Source organism: Loxodonta africana, chromosome 16, assembly GCF_030014295.1.
Source record: "Loxodonta africana isolate mLoxAfr1 chromosome 16, mLoxAfr1.hap2, whole genome shotgun sequence".
Classification (NCBI taxonomy): Eukaryota; Metazoa; Chordata; class Mammalia; order Proboscidea; family Elephantidae; genus Loxodonta; species Loxodonta africana.
Window position 1 is genome coordinate 18,919,171 of NC_087357.1, and position 24,340 is coordinate 18,943,510.

Below are 24,340 nucleotides of genomic sequence, written 5' to 3' on the forward strand. Positions count from 1 at the left end.
AACCAGCAGGCATGCATTTCCAGCTGCTAGCTTCCTGTACTGCTTACCCGAGAAGGGCTTGATTGTCTTGTTTATTGCCTTCCCTATTCAATTTTTTGGACTCAGATGTGATAGGCAGAAACATGAACCTGGGGCACAGTAAAATACTACTTGTGGTACCAGGGTATACAGTCATTTTGTAATTTCAGATTTTTGCATAGTGAATTTTCTTAAAGCAAGGCACATCTTCTGTAGAATATGGAGACTGCATATACCCTTTAAACCTGCACTAACTGCACTGTCCCATTCATCAGTCCCACCTGACCCACCTGGACTCTCCTCTCTTGTCATTTCTCTTGCCAGCTGCCATGACATCAGTTCTGACCCACGGTGATCCCATGTGTGTCAAAGTAGAACTGTGCTCCATAGGGTTTTCAATGGCTGATTTCTCAGAAGTAGATCACCAAGTCTTTCTTTCAAGGCTCTGCAGGGTGGAATCGAGCCTCCAAACTTTCACTTAGCAGCCGAGCACATTAACCGCACTACCCAGGGAAGTCAATTCTCTAGCCTCCTGTGGTTTCCCGAATGCCTTCCTGGCTTCCGTCTAGAGGGAGCACATAAACAGAATGAAAGGGAGTCACGGAATCCGTGGAGGGGCTGAGGCCAAGCAGGAACTTGCTGGGCTGGCTAGTCCAGCTGTGTGTTGCTTGTCTACCGTCTCCTCCGAATCACTGCTACGCGGAATTATCCATCTTCCATGGACTACTTTATAAGTTGGCTCTGGGAAGTCTTCTCTATCACTTCCCTCTCTGTAGAAACATCTGTGTTCTGGGGATGGAGCTCACTTTTCTTCTGCCCAATCTTCTTTTCACTTGGCCACTGGGCTTGCCCCTGGCCAAAAAAAAAAAAAAAAACTCATTGCCATGAAGTCAGTTCTAACTCATGATGACCCCATGTGTTACAAAGTAGAACTGTTCCATAGAGCTTTCTTGGCTATGATCTTTGTGGAAGCAGTTTGCTAGGCTCTTCTTCCGTGGCACCACTGGGTGGGTTTGAACCTCCAACCTTTAGGTTAGCAGCTGATTACAAACCTCTTGCACCACCCAGGCACCTGTTGCCCTGACCAGCCTGTTCAAGCACCCTAGTGGGCTTTGCCTCCACAATGGCTCTCTCTCCAGAGTGCACAGTGGGCAGTCCAGCAGTGGATGGCACTGCTTCTCTGATGGTCTGAGTACAAAGGAGCTGGGCCAAAGGCAGTATATGTTTTGTGAGTCCTAAAGCCTATGGTTTGTAAACTCATGGAAATGCTATCCAAAACACTAGCTGAATTTTTCTAATCTGAGACTTAAGTACTTGTTGAGACCTCGTTCTGTACGTGGTGAGTTACATGGTAATTGAGGTTTGCGAATTTTTTCTAATTCTGGTTTCGTTCCAATGGTCTGTGAGTTTGAACTTAAATACAGCTTCCTTGTAGTTGCTTCTTCCTGTTTAGAGAGCCTGGCATAATATTTTGTCTTCTGGGCTCGAATAACTGTGTAATTACTCTGTAATCATATAGTAATTAGCATGTACTATATGCATTTATTACATAATTATATTCCTGGAGGATTGCATGGCAATTATACTTGCATTCAGCATATCATTTTATATACTGTATAATGAACAAGTATATAATTTGTTGCTGCTTCCTGTTATTCTAATTTCAGTTTACAAACCAGGAGCTGGAAACTTAGTCTCCTATTGCCTTGTCTGCGCATAGCCGGGCAGGTGCCTGAGGTCCTTTTTCTGCACTCAGTACCTCCTAATTACACATCCCAGAGAATATGAGCCACCTGCTGTGGCCCTGGACTCCCAGCACTGTTAATGCATTCTGCTTGCCATGAACTCATTAGTTATTAGGTTTGAAACATGGAGGTGAGTTGATTAGAGCACCCAGCATTGTGAGGTAAATGGCAAGATCTCCATGTGAACAGAGTACGTGTGAGCTGCCTGGAGTCTGAGCACCGTGATCATGGCTGCTGCCTTTCTCTTGTTTTGCAGTGGAGCACATACCCAAGGGGAACAACTGCCTAGATGCTGCCAAGGCCTGCAACCTCGACGACACATGCAAGAAGTACAGGTCTGCGTATATCACCCCCTGCACCACCAGCATGTCCAATGAAGTCTGCAACCGACGCAAGTGCCACAAGGCCCTCCGGCAGTTCTTCGACAAGGTTCCCGCCAAGCACAGTTACGGGATGCTCTTCTGCTCCTGCCGGGACATCGCCTGCACCGAGCGCAGGCGGCAGACCATCGTGCCTGTGTGCTCCTATGAAGAGCGGGAGAAGCCCAACTGTTTGCATTTGCAGGACTCCTGCAAGATGAATTACATCTGCAGGTAAGCAAGCGCCCGGCAGCAGGGTGATTAATGAGGTGGCCTGGAGAACCTCGGTGGCTGTCGCAGTTGCCAAGCGCTCGTTTTCTGTATTTGTACCTGGGTGGAGGCTGGAGGTGGAGGGAAATTGGTTTTAAAGGACTGGCAAAAATACTGACCTCTGCGTGTGACACATGGTTGTTCAGAAGTGGTTCAGGCTTTCATGCTGAGGAAGCTTCTGTCTTTAATACGTGATGCTCCATGAGCGGTGCTGGGATGCGGTCAAAGACGACTGCATTTAGTGAGCACAGAGAGTCACCTGCGGGTGAGGTGGTCGTGAAGGCTTGTGCTCACTTCTCAAGCCCTGAGTGGCTCCCAGGGGTTCCGAGGAGCAAAGTACAATTAGGAGGGGAGTTGACTGGAGCTATGGAGGTTCTTGGCCTTTGGAGTTCAGAAACTGGAAGAGACCACCGAGAGAGACTGAATGGTATCCAGCCCTAGAGAGGAGAACTTTGAGAATGCCTGTTTCTGTTCTGAGTCATGTAGCCATCTACCCAGCTAGGAAGAGTGGGTACCTCCTACTCAGCCATGCTTCGAGATAATTCCGCGTCCATCAGAAATCCTGCTGAGCCTTGAATGTGTTTTTAGAACATTGACTTCCATTTCCTTTGGGGCCATTTATTGGTTTATTTTAATGTAGTCCATGAATACATTCTCAGTGTAAAAACAAAATTAAGCAATGTGGAATGCTCCCTTCACTCCTCTCACCTCCAGCCTTCAGGTGATCACAGTTAACAGTTGATGTGTGCCCTTCCAGAACTTAGGCTTGAATGCAGCTGGTAAGCAGAGACTTGCCACCTCTGGAGACTGAGGCTGCTCCGGGGCCTCATTTAGAAGAGCAGGCTGGATCCTGGGTTGGAAATTCAGAAGGGGCATCATTTTGGACAACACCTATACTTTGTCCCCAGGGATCAAAGCCAGGAGCCTTCCAAATGGACATCTCTGACAAAATGCTATGCACTCAGTAAACCTTAGACAGACGGACAAGCAAAGGAAGAGTCTCCTCCAGGGACTCTTCCTCACTTCCAAGCCTCTGGTCCATTGTTACCCTCTTAGCTGCAGACTAAGGCCAGGGATGGCTGTGCTAGAAGGGCCCAGAGGAAGAAGCAGGGCTCTGCCATAGCCAGTGGCCTGGGGCAGACAGTCAATCAGGGTGTCCAAGGAAGCCCCTGCTGAAGAGTTGACTGAGGAGCTGGACCCAGGGGAGAAGCTGTAGGAGTCTCACTCAGGGTTCAGTCATGTGAGGGGCAGAGAGTTCTGCATCCTCCTCAGAAGGCTCCTGGATCTGAAACCCAGATCCCTGGGTCCTTTTAGCCTTCAGGGATTCATCTTCCTGCTGAAGGACTGGGGTTCCAGGGTGTTACACGGCTTAAGGCAGGGCCACCCCTCGTCACCTGTACATTCAAATGTCATCCTGCTTACTGATGGGTCCAGGCCAGAAGACCTGGGCTTTTGGTCCTGCCTTGAGTTGAGAAGCTATAGGGGAGGAAATAGAGTCATAGATGATCCTTCCTTCATTGAGCAAGGGGTGGGAGAGGTCCCGCTGGTGGAACCTTTTCCTTCTCTCCTCACAAGCTTCCGCTTACATGCGGGGTCCAGAGAAGGTGTGTTACCTCCCCTACACAGGCTGAAAGGCCACCCTTAGTGGTTAGTTAGCATTACCTGGCCTGCTCCTCAAAAAACAGAATCCTTAGAGGGTTGGTATGAATTATAAATCAGATTATTTTTGTGCTAAGCTATAGGGGAAAGTAACTGGGAGTTTGGGAACTTCGGGATACTCTGGGAGGTGGCAGGAGGAGCCTGCAGATAACAGGATGGTTTGGATGCTATTTGAGGGCCCAGACAGACCTTGTAGGAGGGACATTTGTGCTGACATACTCCCACTAGCAGAAAGTAGACTCAGTTGATGGAGCAGCAAGACAGACCTTGCCTAATAGAGTAACTGATTTTGCCTGATCATACCAAGGTCCAGGTGTCGTGAACAAGAGCCCCCTTGCAGTAAGGTGAAGGCAGGAAGGAAGATTTGTACTGCTGTCACATTTCTGCATCTGGGTAGAACTCAGGGGCTGTTTGGGAACCTGGGTCTTAAACCAGCCAAGGTGCTGAACCACGTGAGTTTTGGCTCCGCGTGATCGATGGGTTTTCCACCCTGTCTTGACTCTTTCCTGGGAAGGTGAATCAGTGACTTGCCCTGCTGTTGCCCCGCTGTTAAGTTCTTTAGCCCAAATGTCTTTCCAGAACCTGGACTTACTGCTCGTGATCAACCCCTCCCCATCAGATAGAGTAAACGTAATTTTAGCTGATAGGTTGGCTAGCGGTGTTTTCTTTCATCAGATTGTATTAATCGCATCTTTAATTTTCAGCTTTTGATTCTATTCCTGCCCAGTCCATCTTGGTGAGGCGGCTGTTGTCACTAATGCCCAAGCAGCAGCTGGTAGGAGTTGGAGACGGAGGTTTCTGCACGTTTCCTGTTGCTCTAACCTTTACCCCCTTCAGAGGGAGACCCCACCTGACATGATGACTTAAGGCCTAATTTGAATGTCCCCAAAGGAAGGGTTGGCAAGAGGGAAATTTGTTTCCTAAAAACCGTGTTCTTTGAAAGCGCACACTTTCAAATGCTCCATTTCCATCTCAACGTCAGTGAATGTCAGAGAGCTGCTCCAGCTCAGTAAAACTTCCCAACACTTAAAGTTTTCCAGCTCAACTAGTGGCATACAGGTTTGCTTCCCCAGGGCCCCATGTGCCTCTGTGCAAAACCTGCCTCTCTCCCTCCTTGTCCCTTTAAACAGCTTGAAAATCTTCTTTAGCTTTTCCTTTTGACTCTGTTTTCCTATTCCTTCTCCCTTTTAGGGAAGCTGACAAGTACCTGTACTCTTGGGGTGCTTGGGGAGAGGCAATAGGCTTGACTGTCGGGCCTCCAAGCTTGTCTACAGAAAATGCGGAGGTGTTATTAGGAGGGTGTGATGGAATTTCAAAGCCTCAGGTCCTTTCCCTGAAGCATGGAGTCTCCCATGCCAGTTTTCCTCTGCTTGCTTGCCTTAGCGTCTGGAAATATGTCAGGACTGGGTTTGGCTGTAGTGAAAGAAAATACCTTTATTCCTGATGCAAATTGTTATATATACATAATTTAAACTTACACCTTACCTCCTTTCCCCCAAAATTCTGACATCCAGAATTAGCTCGTTACTCGAGCACTGGCTTCAAAAACGGAACACCAAATCCATTGCCGTTGAGTTGATTCTGACTCTTGAAAACCTTATGTGTTACAGAGTAGAACTCTTCCCGTAGGGTTTTCGTGGATGTAATCTTTACAGAAGCAGATTGCCAGGCCTTTCAGCTGTGGTACCACTGTGGTATCACTGAGCGGGTATGACTGCCAACCTTTAGGCTAGTAGTCAAGCACAAACTATTTTCATCACCCAGGGACCTGAGCACTGGTTCAAGGTGCCACAAATACATTCATATTCCATTTATATTTCTAATTAATCACCAGATTTACACAGTGGCTGCGACAGTGGGCTCAAACATAACAGTGATTGTGAGGATGGCTCAGGACCAGGCAGTGTTTCGTTCTATTGTACATAGGGTTGCTATGAGTTGGAACTGGCTCTACAGCACCTAACAACACAACAAATTAATCACCCAGGCACCTCAGCTTCTCTTAATTAACAGGAGGTTAGGTCTATCATCTTCCTTTTGAGCATGCTTCCTCCTCTATTTGTCTAAGAATCACAGAGGAATACTCCAAAGCCCACTAGGCTTCTAATGCCGAGCAAAGGGAGAGCTTGAGGCTACCGAGCAGCCCATCTACCTTGTTGTTTTAGCTGCTGCCGCACGGTGTCGCTGTTGAACACAGCCCTAAGGCTGCTTCGTGGTTCAGTGGCTGTGCCCTTCTCGGCCATTTGGGCACCGGATTAACAACTCTTAGTGCACATTCATGTATGGTATGCAACCACTGTTGCCCAAAGCATGGCATTTTGCCAGGAGGGTTGGATCTTAAAGAGTTCCAATCAGAGCCAGCCCTCTGCCTTGAACACCAGTAACCTAGACTCTCCCTTCCTTTCACTACATTCCTAGGTGGAATTGAGCGCTGCTTTTGCATTCTTTGGAAACCCTGGTGGTGTAGTGGTTAAGTGCTACGGCTGCTAACCAAAGGGTCAGCAGTTTGAATCCACCAGGTGCTCCTTGGAAACTCTATGGGGGCAGTTCTACTCTGTCCTATAGGGTTGCTATGAGTCGGAATCGACTCGATGGCACTGGGTTTGGTTTTTCGGTTTTGTTTGCATTCTTTCTCACCAGCAGTGCTTGTTCGAGGCTATTTCAATCCTTTTAGAAAGGTTCTGATAATGCTGACCCTGAAAGGGGAAGGAATCAGGCCCATAGTGTCAATAGTGGTGGCTTTGATGAAGTCACAGATCGCCTGGCTCTACCTTTCCCAGAGGAGCCGTAGTAGTTAAATGCTCAGCTGATAATTGAAAGATTGGCAGTTCAAACCCAACCAGCAGCTCCACGGGAGAAAGATCTGGCAGTCAGCTTCCATAAAGATTACAGCCTTCTAAACCCGATGGGGCAGTTCTACCCTGTCCTACGGGGTCACTGTGAGTTGGAATCAATTTGATGGCAACGGGTAACTTTCCCAGGGGTCAAGGATATGATAGTTGTACTGTGGAGACTTGGGGGACTCTTGGCAGAACCACAAAGATCCTTCATACAGAAGAACACCATATGTAATTTTCAAGATTCATTCCCAGCTAGCCATTTCCGCTCTGAGGATGACCCTGTTATATTTAGAGGAAATAGATTGTTGTTAATGTGTTAACTGGGGCCATTGGGAAACCTGTCTACAAAACCATGCAGAATATTACTGCACTGGTAACTTCCTTGGTCTGACAGTGTTAGTACACCTTTAAAACGTGGGAAATATGTCTCTTTTGCCTGGAGTCAGACCCCATTCCCACAGTAAACTGCTGATCTTAGAGATCAAGGCCATCCTCCCCCTCATGGCCTAAGTTCCTGAGTAGAAAGCTGGATTCTGTATCACTGTATCCAAGCTTGTCTTGACGTGTGGCAAGCACAGGAGAAAATGGCTCCAAGGATAATTAATGCCTCAGAAGAGATGGGTAGATTAATTTGGCACTTAATTTTATTTTACACTGATTCATTCACAAATGGAAATGAGCAATTAGACAATGCAAACTTTTGAACCATGGAAAGAAAGGTTCGGGGATATGAGAAAATACAAGTAAAATATTTTCCAGTTCATTTGAGCAGTTTTCATTTCAAATGATTACATGGGTGTCTTTAGCAATGCATTCAGAGTGCCAAGCGGCTCGTTTTAATGTGCCCCACCTGTGTGAGCCGCCTGCCACCTTTTCTCCGTGTTGGAAGCTGCGTGTGTGTGCCAGAGATTCAACACCACCCTCAAGAGCGAGGGTGTCCGTGGACATCTGCTGTGGCCCTCTTTTGATTCTACCTAGGGGCATAAGCATTCTTCTTGTTGGACCCTCTGTCCCCAGCCTGTGCCTCTTGACATGTGGCCAGGCAGCCCCAGCTAAGCAGTGTCAGAGCTGGTGTCTCTCTGCTCACGGGGTAACTTGAGCTGTGGACCAGGCGGGAGCCAGCTACAACACGCTCCATCTTGTCGTCATGTATCTCCCCTTATCTCTCCTCTGGTGGAGGTGGTGTAAAGCCATTTGTCTGTTCCTGCTGGAGCCTGCTGCTAAAAAACGCCTGTCTAGGTTTACTCCGAGGACCCTTCTCTTAGTTGGCCCCTCCCCATGTCTGCCCAAGCTCAGATTTTTGGCTTCCTTTTTCTTGCACCTTCCTTCACCTGCCCACATCCTCACCAAAATCACTTTTTCTACTCTTGGCCCTGAGACAGAATGAGGGACTCCCTTTCTTCCACATTTGTATATTCTGTGGGTTATTGGATCCATGTAGACAGGTGGAGTCTTGACATCAGAACTTCCTTTTCAACCTTTGAGCGTGAAAGGAATGGGATGAGTCTGTCCAGAAGGCCCTAACAGAGAGCCCCAGGTTTCTCGGGGCGGGGGGGAGTGTCATAGTGGAGAGTCATAAGAGCCATTTTAGGGTCAGATCTTGGTGGCTGAGAAGCAGGAAAAGTCAAGCAGAAGGAAGGAAGCTCAGTTTGGGGGGATGTAGTGCTGGGGTGGGAAGTAGGGACCTGGGGGCCCAAAAAAACCAAAACCAGATCAGTTGCTTTCACGTCAGTTCCGTCTCACGGTGGCCCCATGGGTGTCTGAGTAGTACTGTGCTCAATAGGGTTTGCAATGGCTGATTTTTTGGAAGTAGATCACCAGACCTTTCTTCCAAGGTGCCTCTAGATGGACTTGAACCACCAATTTTCTGGTTAATAGTTCAATGCATTAACCATTTTCACCACCCAGGGCAAAACGATTCATCGACAACCATCCTAGTGTCAGAGGGAAAAAATCAGTGTGATTTAAAGGCAAGACAAGACGTTGGAGACCTTGAGTCCATGCTGCAGCGTGTGGATGTTACCCATCAAAGGTTCCTGAGAGCGGAGAGGAGTGATTGGCTGGGCTTTATAGACGGCTCCCAGGTGTTGGTGCAGGGGGAGGTTTGCAGAGGGCAAGGCTGGTGGCCAAGAGCCAGTTAGGAGGTTCTGGAAGCAGAGTGGATGAGAAGTGATGAGGCCAGTGAGCAGTGAAAGCTGAACGGGAAGTTAGAAACTTGATAGATGCCGTGGAAGGAAGGAATGACTCCCAAATGCTGGGGATAGACAAGATAATGTGGGGACTGGGCAGATGATAGTCTCCATAGCCAGAATGGGGAATAGAGGAAAGAGGGGCAGAATTGTCACTTGAGTTGGAGGCAGGGCAAGAAGAAAATGAATTACTTTGTCTATGCTGCCTTTGAAGGGTGTGTTCACCTGACTCTTTGGATCCATGCTAGAAATTTCCTAGGGCTAAAGCGGGGGAGGAGTCTATTGACTCATGTGGCTGGGGAGGGAGGGGTACTGGGGACAGCCAAAATGGAGGCTTTGCGATCCACATCCTCGCCGCCCTGCTGCTCTCTGATTGTCTGCTTCTTTCTCTAGTACAATCTACCAGTGAACACAGCCACATCCTGTCACCTCAGGATCACAAAGAGACTCTTCCCCACTGAAACCTGCTGAAAAATCCCAGGCAAGGACTTCGTTGGCCTTGCTTGGGTCAGTTACCCAGCCCTGGACCAGTCTCTGAGGCCAAGGGATAGTCTCAAGCTGGGTCGGCAGAGTCTGTTAGTGGAAGGCCGTGGAAAACAAGGTCCAGACCTCCGTGCACTCAGCGCACTGCATGTGGAAGTATGGTACAGGCAGGCCATCAAGGCAAAGGCACAGTCCTTTCAAAGGCCCTCACAGCCCTTCACGAACTACCCTACCCAGTTACCTGCCTGCCTCGTACCTGGCCCCCTACCTCCTCTTACTCTGCTCCAGCCACATGGGTGTCCTTGCTGGTCCTGGAATGAGCAGGCCTTTACCCTGTCTTTTCTCTCTGCCAGGATCACTCTCACCCTAGATACTTCCCTGAAGAGCTCCCTCACCTCCAAGTCTTGCTGAAATCTCATCTGGAGGAGGCTTGCCATAGCCACCCCATTTAATACTGTCAGTTTCCACACACTCAGTCCCACTTAGCCTGCTTTCACTTTTATTCTTTTCAAAGCACTTTTCACCTTCCAACAGCTTATATGATTTACTTATTTTGATTGTTGTTTTCCTTTTTTCTTTGCTAGAATGAGAGTTCCATAGAGTTGGGGACCTTTGTCGCTTTTTTCTCTGATGTGTCCCAAGTGCCTAAAGCTGTGTCTGGCCAATATGATGTACTTAGTACTAAATATATGCTGAATGAGTGCACGACTAAACAAGTGTAAACCATGACCAGATCTTGGAGAAGGGGCTGGGCTAGAGGAGAGGGCAAGGTTTTAGAATCATCAGCATAGAGGTGGTGGCTGAAGATGGAAGAGAGGATTTATTCCCCAGCAGAAGTCTGGTGGCATAGTGGTTAAGTGCTATGGCTGCTAACCAAGAGGTTGGCAGTTCGAATCCAGCTGGCACTCCTTGGAAACTCTTATTGGGCAGCTCTACCCTGTCCTATAGAGTCACTATGAGTCAGAATCAACTCAACAGCAGTGGGTCTGGTTTTGGTTTTTTGGGAAGTGGATGGAAGAAGAATAGGCCAAACACTGCACCTTGTGGACACCAAGCTTATGGCAAAGGTGGTGGAAGAGGCCTTAGAGAAAGGGAGGCAGTTGGAGAGTGGAGAACAAGCGAAGACCTCAGCAAAGCCCAGGGGACACAGTCTGAGGGAGGAAAGGGCAGTGGTCATCAGCGTTGATCATTCAGAGGGTGGGAAAGGAGAACCCAGAGTGACGCTGACGTAGCACATTGGCAAGTCATCCCTACCTCCTCCATCCATCTATCCGTCCAGCTGGTCTGCACTTACTGTGCCAGGAATAAAGCCCTGGTTTCTCCGCTCCGGTGCAGAGAGGAAAGCACATATGCCCGTTACAACACGGTGTGACAGTCTGTGATCAGGAAGGTACTCAGTGCAATGGGAGAACAGAGCTGAGAATAGCCAGCTCAGCCTCAAGGGTCAGCAGAGCGTCCTGCAGAAGGTGGCACCTGAGCTGCGGCTGGAAGGGCAAGTGGCAGGGAAGAGAGTACCTCAGTAGTAATGCACAAAGGCTAGGGCAGTGGGTTTGCGGAAGACATGGGAGGACAACCCATTTACTGCATGTTGATGGTGAGCAGCACTGGGCTACCCATCTCCCAAAGGTGACCTCTCATCAGCCCAGCCACCCTGCAGGGAGCAAACCAGTGGGCTGACTAGCCTGGGGATACCTCAGTTCCCAAGTGGAGCAGTGGAAACCAGTTCGATCTTGCTAATAACCCCAAAACCTGGCTCCTGTCACTGTTACCAAATGTGAGCGTCTCTCATGACAAGAATATAATGTTCTTACTCTGTTCAGCCTTACCACCTCTAGTTCCAGACGGCCAGAACAACAGTCCTGACTGCTTCTGAATCCAGATGCACTTTGTGGTGCAGTAACTAACACAGCATCGGCTGTAAAGAGAGTTTTCACAGGGAGTCAGAACATAATGTTCGCCAGAGCCTCTTAGCATCGTTAAAAAAAAAAAAAAGCTACTCAGGTAATACATGGTCATTAGGTTCTTACTTTATCTAATTTCTTTTTGAGCATTCATTGCTTATTATACAGTGATTTCTCAGTGACAGCTTACTGATTTCAAAAGAGTCATTTCTACAAATAGGAGAAAAATCCTCCCAGACCACGCTTTTTTTTATTAACTCAATCACTCACTCACGGCACATTTATCGCGCTCAGCCTGCTTGACCCCAAGGGTGCCAGGATGTGTACATCGTGTGCCCCTCTCCCGGGAGCTCAAGCTAGCTGGTTTGGATTCCTCAACTGCCCGCTGGCCCGTCATTGGAAGGCAGAGTCCTCCACCCTCACCTACCCCAAGGCAGTGGGTATCAGAGACCTGGCTGCAGGATAGATGAATTCTTTGCTGTCACAGAGTGACAACCAGCTCTAAATAATCCTTGGTATTGTCACCAGGTTGGGGCTATCCAGGTGTTTTGCCTTTCTGCCTCCTTTCTGCCCTGTGGCCATTTCATTAATCATTAGGAAAAACCTCAAATGTGTGGATTGCATCTTGAGATATTCCTGCTAAAAGGGGCAGTGGGGGAAAGACCTTGGACTCATTCCTGGAAGTGGAGGTGTGGGGGATTTGAAAGGGGCCTCTGAGTTCCTAATACCCAAGACTGTCTTATCTAAGGCATCGGGTAGCTGAGAGAGACCCCAGTGGATCCTCACTGCTGTTCTGGACAGCCCGGGCCTCTTCAGAAGGGGCCCTTCTTGCCCAATGACTGTTCAGTTCACGTCCTAAGAAGCATGAGGTTCATGGACATAGAAACTAGCTGCCACCCTCAAGCCCATACTGAGACCCAACCGGATAGATTTCACTCTCTGTTTTTCATTCCAAGGGAAAGGGATGCTTCCATTTCGGGTAGCTCTACTTCCAAATGTGTTTCATCCTCAGAACAAGGAATGAGAAGAAAAAGAATGGGGAGAAAGGAAACCCCAGCATTCGTGGGAGCTACCCTCATCCAGGCCAGCAGCCTGCAGGGTCTAAGGGCAACCCCATGATGGCCAGCATGCTGTTGCCCCCTGGTTCTCCCCTCCTGCCACCCCCCACACACCCCAGGAGACAGGATGTCTTTTTCTGTTCCTGCCATGGTTTGCAGTTGACGTAAGCCTGTGACCCAGAGAAGTCCTGTATTTGTGGGGGAACCTGCGCTGGGTTGCCGGGTACATGTCATGTATTCAAGGAAGGAATAATGTCTCGTGTTTAATTAGCGCCTGCTGACTTAAGGAGAGGCTCGAGGAGGATAGGACAGGCCTGGACACCGTGGATACCAGGGCACCTGCCTGTGCCACAGCCAATTGGCCAGAATGGGCCCTTCTTACCCTGCTGGCCTGGCCTTGGAAACTGGCTCTGACCCTTCTCCTCTGTGGCTTCCAGTTCAGACTCACTTCTGCCTGCCCCTCCCTGCCGTTCAGGCCAGCGGGGCTTGGAGTCCTGCCCCACCCAAGGAGACCAGACTCTCCTCTTCCCCCAACATTACACTGTGGTAGGCACCCTCCAGTCAGGCTTGCATTTACATTTCTACCGAACATCTCCAACTCAGTGAATGGGAAACAGCTCTGTAATTTCCAAATGCAATTAATTATGCAGAAAATTTTGCATCCAAGAAAAACAAGAATTTAAAAAGAACCATCAATGTGAAAAGTACCGCCCCAAGTGAATGTTTTGGGATTTGCCTTTTTTCCCTTCCTTAGTTGCTGTCAATGTAAGGTTTGTGATCGAGGCAGACAGACCTGAGCTCACATCCTGGTTCTGCTAGCTCTAAGACATAGGCAGCCTGAGGCCTCAGTTTCCACATCTGTAAAATGCAGGCAGTGACCCCATCTTCACAGGTCTAGTTTGAGGATTAAATCTGCAAGTGTGCACCAGAGCACCAGGAAATGCTCCATAAAGGTTTCCCACATCATGGGTTGAATTATGTTCCCCAAAAATGTGTATCAACTTGCTTGGGCCATGACTCTCAGCATTCTGTGGTTGTCCTCCATTTTGTGATTGTAATTTTATATTAAAGAGGTTGAGGTTGGGATTGTAGCATCCTTCCTAGGTCACATGCCTGATCCAATGTAAAGGGAGTTGCCCTGGGGTGTGGCCTGCACCACCTTTCATTTCTTAAGAGATAAAAGAAAAGGGAAGCAAGTAGAGAGTTGGGGACCTCATACCACGAAGAAAGCAGCACCAGGAGCAGAGTGCATCCTTTGGACCTGGCGTCCCTGTGCCTGAGAAACTCCTAGACCAGGGGAAGATTGAGTACAAGGACCTTCCTCCAGAGCCGACAGAGAGAGAAAGCCTTCCCCTGGAGCTGACACCCTGAAGTTGGACTTCCAGCCTACTAGACTATGAGAAAATAAATTTCTCTTGTTAAAGCCATCCACTTGTGGTATTTCTGTTATAGCAGCACTAGATGACTAAGATACCCACTCTCCCTCACTTTTCCCAGATTCTATTGAAGAGGACATAGAGAGCTTAAGATTGCAGATGTAACATTTCCCCCAGTAGTAGACAAAGAGATCGTTAAAGTGGGATTTCTCTGTGTATGCTGGGGGTGCAGATTCTAACTGCTTACACTTTTACGCACCCACAGCATTGAGCAGAATGTGGAAATGCCAGCACCATCATGTGAGGCTGCATTGCTAAGCTTTGCACGTCACCATCTTTCCAGTCTTTGAAGCATAAGGGAAAACTGAGGGAGGGGGCAGGGGACAAAGCACAGAGGTGTCTAGAGCGTGTGTCATCTCAAGAACATTCCTGTCCAGAAGATGCAGTTGTTGACACAGAGACACGCAGTAAGAGGTGAGCGGAGCTGGCCATGAGACTGCCGGGCGTGGGATGGTGAGATTCATCATTGTTCAAACTGAATAGGGTGTGGGGGGACCACGTGCTGCTTCCGTGACCTGGGGTGACCATGAACAAGGGGTTTTTAGAGGTGCTTGGGTGACTCAGTGATAGAAGGATTACTTCAAAGGGCAGCCACTGAGTCAGTGCAACTGAGTCCACACCTCCCTCTCTTCTGGATGGTTCTCTGTTGTGAATCATCAGATCATCTGTTAGGAAGCACGCCACAACCGGGGGCTGAGTGCCTCCTTGTGCAGGGTGCAGGAGCTGAGAGCCCAGAGAGAGGGGCACCATGGCAGGAGTTTCAGGATGATGGTGGGGGTGATGAGGGTGATAATGAGGAGAGCAACATTTATTTGACATTTAATGTGTGCCAAGGACTATGCTGAGTACTTTACAACACCTCCTATGAGGGCTACTGTTGTCCCTCCCCATTTCACAGATGAGGTGAGATCTTGAGCAATTTGAGCAAAGCGATCCAAGTCATGCAGCTGGCCTTCGAACCCTGAGGGTCTGTGGGAGCTGTGTTCCTGTCAGCTGTGCTCCCCATTTCCTGTACAAAGTGTGTATCTCTCGTAAACACCCACATAATTTTCCAAAGGCTCTTGTGTGTGGAATTGGATATTGGAGGTGATTTTGTTTTTACTTTTTATTTATTTATTCATTTTAAAATATATATATGTATTTTAAATAAGAGACTTTTGAATCTTGTCATGATAGGGCTAAAGTGCCCCTCACCAAACATGTTTCATTTTCCCATTCAAACAACAGTTCTCAGACTGTTCAGCTTCGGGACTCTTTTATACTCTTAAAAATTACCAAGGCTCCCAAAGGCTTTTGTTTATGTGGGTTAAACCTATCAATACTTACCTTATTAGAAAGCAAAGCTGAAGAAATATTTGTAAATTTATTATTCAAAAAATAATAACATTAAGCCCATTACATGTTACCATAAGTAACAGAACATATTTTTATTTAAAAAAGAAATACACTTTCCTAAACAGAAAAATATAGTGAGACACGTAGCATTGTTTTACGTGTTCACAAATCTATTTCTGCTTGGCTGAAAGACGGCTGGATTCTTATATATTGGCTTCTGTATTCAATCTTTTGTGGTATCTCATGTCATGTAGCCCCTGGAAAAACTCCACGGTACTCTCATGAGAGAATGCAAGCGAAAGGGTAAATAAGGTCTTAGTATTATTATGAAGGAGCCCTGGTGGTGCAGTGACTAAGCACTCAGCTTGCTAACTGAAAGGCTGGCGGTTGGAACCCACCCAGCTTCTCAGTCTGTGAGTGAAAAATCTGGCGATCTGCTCCTGTAAAGATCACAGCCAAGATAACAGTATGGGCAGTTCTACTCTGTTACATGGGGTCACTGAGTCACAATTGACTCAACAGCACACAACCATAGCTTGGTGAGATGGGATTCTTTCTCCCCAAATCTCCAGTCTAAGAAGTTTAAGGCTATTTGACGAACTCTTCAGTAGGAATTCCAACTACTGGATGCCCACAGGAATCTCGAACGTGTAGCTTTCTGGCATTTCCGATTCTAAGGATTAGCCCAGGCCAGAAGTCACTAAATCCTTTAGTTTATGCCATGACAAATCATCACAGAGGAGGAGGAACAGAGAGGGTTACCCCTGAGATGGCCCACATCAAGTGCATCCCCCTGCCCAGCATTCCATGGGGCCAGGGGTTTACATGTGACATTTCCCAAGCCCTTAGCCAAGAGGAGTGCTCCATCAAGTCTTTCTGGACACAGACGGCTTTTACACATCGGCTCAAAGCCCTGCCCCACTGAGCTGGATATGGCATTGAAATCCTTTGGAGTGTTGGTAAGAAGTGTCTGTGAAGGCACTGTCTGTCAGGGCATCTCAGAGCAAGGAGCCAAGCTGTGGGAATGACCATGTTCCAGACTGCCATGCCGCCCTGCTGTGAAGGAGAGGTGGATGGTAGAGGCTCAGCAATTCTCCCATTACCTGAGCCCATTGCCATGAAAATAGTTTTGAGCTTGCGGACCCCCTAAAAGGCTCTCTGAGACTGCCAGTGTCCCTGGCCCTCACTTTGAGAACCGCTGCACTAGAAGGACCAGCATAACTTTCAGCTAGAAGACGGGTGTGCACTGCATTCCTATGGGCTCCTTGAACCAGGACTGTCTGGATGGCACCTGGCTGTGCCCTCCTGGTTTAGCTCCAGCAGGTCAAGGATCCTGAGGCTGTGGGAGGACTTTGGAGCCTGGCGCCGGACCGTCTATGTGGCAGTGGGAGCAGCATATTTTCTCTAGCAAAGGATCCTGACACTGCCCTCCTGGAAAACCTTTCTGTGGAAAGAGACAAAAGCAAAGGGGAAACACTTCTTCCACGGTCGATAATTTCAGGATGAAACATTTTTACCTACAGGTAAGGGACATGGTTTGAGATATGGTGTGCTTTTTTCTTAGCAAACTAGCTGGTGATTTTGCCATTGCTGGTAGTGGGCTCATTCAGTGATTCAGCGGAACTGAAGAGCCCAGTGCTTTGCTGGGCTAGGATTTGCAGAAATGAGTGGTGCCTGCATTCTCTGGGCCTAAAGGGGACATGGAATTATCTTCATGGGTGCAGCTCTGGCCTAGGGCATCGCTCTGGGGCAATGATTCTCAACCGTAGCCTGAATCAAGACCAATTTCTAATTCATGAAGTCTGAGCATCTTCATTTTCAGAGTGTTCCTGGGTATTATGGATTGAATTGTGCCCTCCAAAAAGATATGTTGAAGTCTAACCCCCCTGTTTAGTCATCTGGTGCTGCTGTAACAAAAATACCCCAAGTGGGTGGCTTTAACAAAGAGAAGTTTATTCTCTCACAGTCCAGTAGGCTAGAAGTCCAAATTCAGGGCACCAGCTCCAGGGGAAGGCTTTCTCTTTCTGTTGGCTTGAAGGAAGGTCCTTGTGATGCATCAGTCTTCCCTTGGCCTGGGAGCATCTCAGCCAGGAACCGCAGGTCCAAAGGACGCGATCTACTCCTGGCACTTTCTTGGTGGAATAAGGTCCCCATGTCACTCGGCTCGCTTCTCTCTTTTATATCTCAAAAGAGATTGGCTTAAGACGCTACCTAATCTTGTAGACCTCGTCAATATAACTGCCGCTAATCCATCTTATCACATCATAGTGATGGGATTTACAACACAAAGGGAAATCACATAAAATGGTGGACAATCACATAGAATGGTAGACAATCACACAATACTGAGAATCATGGCCCAGCTAAGTTGACATACTTTGGGGGGGACATGATACCCCCAGTACGTGTGAATGTGATCTTATTTGGAAACACAGTTTTTGAAAACGTTGTCAGTCAACAGGGGGTCATATTGGAGTATGATGCATCCTAATCCAACCTGAGTGGTGTTCTTATAAAAGAGAAGAGACACCGAGACAGACACGGGGAAGATGACTCTGTGAGTTACGCTGCAGCTGCAAACCAAGGAATACCTGGGGCTACAAGAAGCCAGGAAAGACAAGCATCTCCCCCTAGAGCCTTCAGAGAGAATATAGCCCTGCCAAAACCTAATTCAGACCACTACCCCCAGAACTGTGAGACAGTACGTTTCTGTCCTTATAAGCCACCCAGTTTGTGCTACTTGTTATGACAGCACTAGGAAACCAGGGGTTTGAACCAGTTCATTCTGGTTGAACCCCTGCTGAGAATTTGCATCTCTAACCAGTTCCAAGGCCATGCTGATGCTGCTGGTTAGGGACCCACCCTGAGACCAATTAGTAGAGCAGTGGTTCTCAAAATTTATTATACCTAAGAGTCACCTGGGAATCTTGGTAAAATGTATTCAGTATGTCTGGAGGTGGAAATGCAAAATCTGAACTGGTTGAAGCCTTGTAGGAAACTCAGACCCCAGGGAATGCCGTTGCGGGTCTGGGCCCACTACCTTAGGGAATGCTGACCAGGTGAGCTAGGTTGGTGCACCTTACCTGCTCTCTGAGGGGCCTGCAGAGCTGAGGGTGGGCAGGAGTAGACAGCCAGATCGACACTGCACAGGCACGGAAAGGATAGCACACCGCCATGGCTAGGAGTAGGGCGCCTGCCCAGGTGGGGAGAGGGCAGCGTGCAGGATGGGAAGCCAGTGCCATGGACCAGGGACGATGCTGGAAGTTTGTGCTGCACTAAAGCTAGGCTCTATTTGGAGCAGAGTGGGTAGTCACTGGGCAGGGCTCTAATGCCTGGGTGATAACACCTCAGAAACTAGGGACAGAGACATGGGTCGTGGGTATCTGTTTAGTTATTGTCCTGGCAGGCCCCAGTGTGAGCCAGGACCTTGCCCTCCGTGCACAGGAGGACGCTGACAACCAGCTGTCTGTGACTGAGCTTAGCCTGAGAAAGAATCCATTTGGCTGAGTTATGCCTGAAAATGTAAAGCAAAATAGATGGCTTTAAGGGAATTGCCTGAAAAGAAATCCTCCTTCCAAAATGACTTTCAGAGCAACCTTCGACCTGGGGGATCCAAAGGAGAGCTGACGTTTTTTTGCTATGCTGTTCTTGCCACTTTGTCCCTGTGCACATGTCCCAGGTTGTCAAGGGGGAAGGTGGGATGGGCAGTGTTTAGAGTCAGTGCCTACAGTGGGGCTGTCGTCCAGATTGCTCACACAAACACATACATGTACTTGAGAATCAAAAGCACTATGCATGCTCTCATGAGCCAAGGTCACCATGTACCTTATGCACCTTGACCTGCCTATACAAGAGCATGGTGCTGTCACATTCCTCAGTTCACTGCTGGGTCAGAGGAGCAGGCAGGTGGTAGGAGGGGGTGACCATGCACACAGCCCGGGGAGGGGGTGACCACGGACACAGCCCAGGGAGGGGGTGACCACAGACACAGCCCAGGAAGGGGGTGACCACATACACAGCCCAGGGAGGGGGTGACCACGGACACAACCCAGGGAGGGGTAACCAGATACACAACCCAGGGAGAGGGTGTGACCAGGTACACAGCCTGGGAAGAGGGTGACCACGTACACAGCCCGGGGAGGAGGTGACCAGGTACACAGCCCAAGGAAGGAGTGACCACAGACACAGCCTGGGGAGGGGGTGGCCACGCACGCAGGCTGGGGAGAGGGTGACCACGCACGCAGGCTGGGGAGAGGGTGACCACTGACACAGCCCAGGGAGGGAGTAACCACGCACGCAGCCTGCGGAGGGGGTGGCCACTCACAAAGCTTGGGGAAGGAGGTGGTCAGAGAAAGGAAGGCCTAGGCCAAGATGACTTCTCCACAACACCGTGAGTGGAATTGCATTTGAGCCGTACTGAACAGTAGCAACAGATACTATATTTTTATGTTTTTAAATGGCAAGCACTGTTAAACAAAAATACGTGGACTAATGCTGTCATTACACCTTATCGGGCGTAGTAAAGGTCACTCAAATCCACCTAAATCGGATTTCCACTTCTCCAGAACACAGTTCACATCAAAATTATTGCCAAGTCCAAGGACTAAATGTAAAAGGTTGAACTTTAATTCTTCTTCCAGCACCGTGGGGATGAATACGAGCTTGGGAATCCGAGGGCTTGTTTTCAAAACCCGACTCTCTTACCAGCTCTTTAGGCTGGTTATTCCCTTTTTGGGGCCTTAGCGTCCTCGTTTGTAAAATAAGTCTAACCTGGCTCATCAGGTTATCGTGGGTCAAATCACACAGGCCTGCAGAGCATTTGCACGGTGACCGGCACTAAGTGAACACAGTTGCTGCTGTTAGCACTGTTTCTGGAGCAGTTAGGCTCGGGCTGCTATTTAGCCTCATCTGGTGCCTGTTACAGGAAACCCTGGTGGCATAGTGGTTAAGTGCTACGGCTGCTAACCAAAGGGCTGGCAGTTTGAATCCTCCAGGCGCTCCTTGGAAACTCTACAGGGCAGTTCTACTCTGTCCTATAGGGTCACTATGAGTCGGAATCAACTCAACGGCTCTGGGTTTGGTTGGTTTTTGATGCCTGTTACATTGCTGAACCTGTACCATCAAGATGACTGATGAGTGTTGATCTGCAGGTGTGTGGAGCCATGGTGCACGGCACTTAGATTCATCCATTCATTCATACACTGAACAAATATTTACTCAACAGCTACCGTCTGCTGGGCATAGTTCTAGGCACACACATTCTCATGGAGGCAGACTGTACTATAGATTATAGCATACTAAAGAGGCACAGGTGGTGCAGTGGTTAAGCGCCTTACTGCTAACCAAAAGGTCATGTTTTCTCCAGCCACTCTGCCAGGAGAATAGACCCGACAATCTGCTTCTGTAAAAATTACAGCCTGGGTTACCCTATGGGGCAGTTCCACTCTGTCCTATAGGGACGCTGTGAGTCATAACTGTCTCCATGGCAATGGGATAGTATGTTACGTTAGTATATTATGTTAGATGCTGTCTTAGTTATCTAGTGCTGCTATAACAGGAATATCACAAGTGGGTGCCTTTAACAAACAGAAATTTATTTTCTCACAGTTTAGGAAGCTAGAAGTCTGAATTCAGAGCACCGGCTCTAGGGGAAAGATTTCTCTCTCTGTCGGCTCTGGAGGAAGGTCCCTGTCTCTTCAACTTCTGCTTCCTGCTTCCTTGGAGATCTCCATGTGTCTTGGCATCTGTTTTACCCCCTGTCTCTTTCTTTTGCTTGCTTGTTTAATCTCCTTTATATCTCAAAAGTCTCAGAAGAGATTGACTCAAAACACACCTTACACTGATCCAGTCCATTAACATAACAAAGACAGCCCATTCCCAAATGGGATTGTAACCACAGGCATAAAGGTTAGGATTTACAACACATATTTCTGGGGGATATAGTTCAATCCTTAACAGTTTCCATCTAGTAGATTCCACCTCATGGCAACCGATGTGTACAGAGTAGAACTGGTCCACAGGGTTTTCACGGCTATGACCTTTCAGGAGCAGATCGCCAGGCCAGTGGCATCACTCAGGGTGTATGGGGGTTGCAGACTGGGTGACACTGTCAGAAGGGGTGATGCCAAAATGACTGTCTATAAAATTTTCGTGCAGTGTTTCAGCAGAAATGTATTTTTTTGATAAAAATATCCCTGAAGTTAGTTATAACAACAAAAAATTTTTTGTAAGCCCAGCTTACATGTATCAACTAGGCTAAAACTCTATGCTGATTTACTTTTTGAACCTTCTAGTGCGCTTCATCAGAGCTATCATTATTATCCAATTACGATGAGGGTTTGAAACACGTGGTTTTGTCTGCACTCACTATAAGTGCTGCTGTTTTCATTGCAGCCAGTATTTTCACAGTCGCTGATTTTGTCATATTTTCTGGTGTTTTAGCTAGAGTATTGTAAAAAAAAAAAAAAAAAAATTTTTTTTTTTTTTATTGTGGTAATTAGCATGGGGCGTGACACCAGGAGTTACCAGACTGGGTGATACCAACCCTAGTGATGCTGCTGCACCAGGCCTGTCTTCTGAGGCACCTCTGTGTGGGTTTGAACTGCCAACCTGTCAGCTAACAGTTGAGCATTTAACTTTTTGCCCCCCCCCCAAGGATATTATAGATTATACTTTACTATAAACAAAGTAAAGACATAAAATAGAAAGCACTGAAAAGGAGGTTACGTTGGCATCCTGCTGGCATCTTAGAGCCAATGATGGGGGCTGGGTGGGAAGGCTCAGAGGAGACCCTTAAGATCACTGTAAACGGGTCAAAACAAGCCCTGGCAGGGGTGGTGGTGGCTGGGAGACCACCTTATTAGAAAGCAGCTTATGTGGACCATGGAAATCAAATCTTCTGCTTTGAAAGAAAAAAGGAGAAATTTAGTTATCAATTCAGCTGTGAGAACTTTAGATAAAATGCAGAAAATGGGCAGTATAGATGGAATAAGAGGATGTTAAACACGTGAATGGGTTTCTAAGAAGAGTTATGGGTTTTATAAAAAGTGGGCATTGTCATTTGGCAACAATGGAATAAGCAATTTCTTATGATCCTGTGACGCCACAATCCCCAGTCTCCTGAGCAACAGTGATATTCTCAATGCAGTGCCCTGTTAGGAAGGTAGCTATTAGACTAGTTATTCGTTAAGCACAAAGTCTCTGTTGACCTTAAAACCACTTGCCTGGAAGAAAAATGACCTACTGTGTATTTACTATTGAATATAATTTTCCTTAGGAAGCCTGTAACCCTATTAAAGATTAATAGAAGGTCTTTTTTTCATGGTTTTGCTTAAAGTCTGTTTGTGCAAGTGTAGGTTATTAGCCACTCAGCTGTTCATTCACCATCCCCTTCCCTCACCCGCTCCCAGGGAACACAGAAACTTGGCTCCTTTAATGGGCCAAAAGTAAATTAACACCCATTGAGCATAGCTTGAGGCTCAGGTACCGCATTCCTTGCCTCACGGCCATCTTCCACCATCTTCAAGACAGCAATGACCAGTCAAGTCTTTTTCACACGGCATCACTCTGACCTCCTCTTCTGCCTCGCACTTCCATTTTTAAGGACCTTTGTGATTACACTGAATCCACCTGGATAATCCAAGATAATCTCTCTACCATCTCAAATCCTTAACATTAGTCACATCTGCAAAATCCCTTTTGCCATGTAAGGTAACATATTCATAGATTCCAGAGATTAGGGCATGGACATCTTTGAGAGCCGTTAATCTTCTTACCAAGGAGCCCTGGTGGAGCAGTGGCTAAGCTCCGGGCCACTAACCAAAAAGTTGGTTTGAACCCACCAGTGGCGCCACAGGAGAAAAGACCTGGCGATCTGCTCCTGTAAAAATTATAGCCTTGGGAGCCCTATGGGGAAATTGTAGTCTATCACATAGGGTCACTATGAGTCAAAATCAACTTGATGACACACAACGACAACAACCTTCTTTTTCTTTTGAGCGTCTATCTTCTTTTTAATTCTATGGATATCATGAATGTGGGACTAGTTATTTTCCTCTCTTCCAAGTGGTTTCTAGAGCTAGCAGGAGGTCTTTTGTACCACCTTCATTTCTACCTCCATCTTGTCTCTGTCTGGCTCCTAAGTCCCTCACTCGTTTTTACTTTTAGTCTATTTCATTGTGGCTATACTTGAATGCTTCTGTAAATTCTTTCTGATGCAAATGTGGGCATAGGTAATTCAACAAAGCCATGGTGGGTGGCAAAGCTTTGCTACTTAGGGTTCCTTAGCAGTTGAGGTAGACCTTCTTAGACTTCCAAGATGAATCCAAGGCAGCTCCTGCAATTCACTCCTGATGATGGAGGTGCCTGCAGAATTCTACAGGAGGAAAATTCACTCCATGCTGCAGAAACATTGGTTGAATTTCTATTTCTCCTTGTGGCCTAAAGTCACTAAACTGATTCCTAAGTGTCCCTGCAGAAGTATAAAAGACTTATTTATTGGGTAAGATTTACTCTTAAATAGTCTTATCGTGTTTGTCAGCCACACTTATCCAAGGAGACAACTATTGGATATTTGAGAGCTTTATGATAGTTTCATCATCCAGAAAACCTCCCGTTCCTTTTCTCCTTCACTTTCTTCCTTTAAAAACAAGTACCATCAAAGCTAGATTTTCTGCACTAATGGGCATAGTGTAACATGGGTAATACAAAACAACTTATTTGAGTTGGCAGTGCATTAGAGGGTTGTTTGTGATTTTCCCATGCTCCCATTCCTTGTAACCGTTTGCCGATGCTGTGACTATCAGTTTGTACCTTTGGAGACACTGGCTCAGGGCTGAGAGGGGGCATGAGTCCTGACCAAAGGGCAGCTGTTGGGCATCAGATCAGGCTGCCGAAACCCCCTTCTGGATTGGAATGGATTTCCTTGCCAACCACCCTGACTTGCCTTTCAGATTTGCCAGGTAGAGATTAAGTGTCAAGATTTGTCAGCTGCTCTGCAGATGTTGATCGATGGCTGTCAGTGTTCATGCAAGGTGGCTTCCTGAGGG

General features: G+C 47.6%; 1 protein-coding gene across 2 annotated transcripts in view; it reads left to right on the plus strand.

Moving 5' to 3' along the window:
- GFRA1 (GDNF family receptor alpha 1) overlaps positions 1-24,340 on the plus strand; it is a 239,124-nt gene that overhangs the window by 162,564 nt on the left and 52,220 nt on the right. For both annotated transcript variants that reach the window (XM_064269268.1, XM_064269267.1), the window contains one exon: positions 2,020-2,356. In XM_064269268.1, coding sequence (XP_064125338.1) covers positions 2,020-2,356 — 337 coding nt within the window. The remainder of the gene's footprint in view (positions 1-2,019; positions 2,357-24,340) is intronic.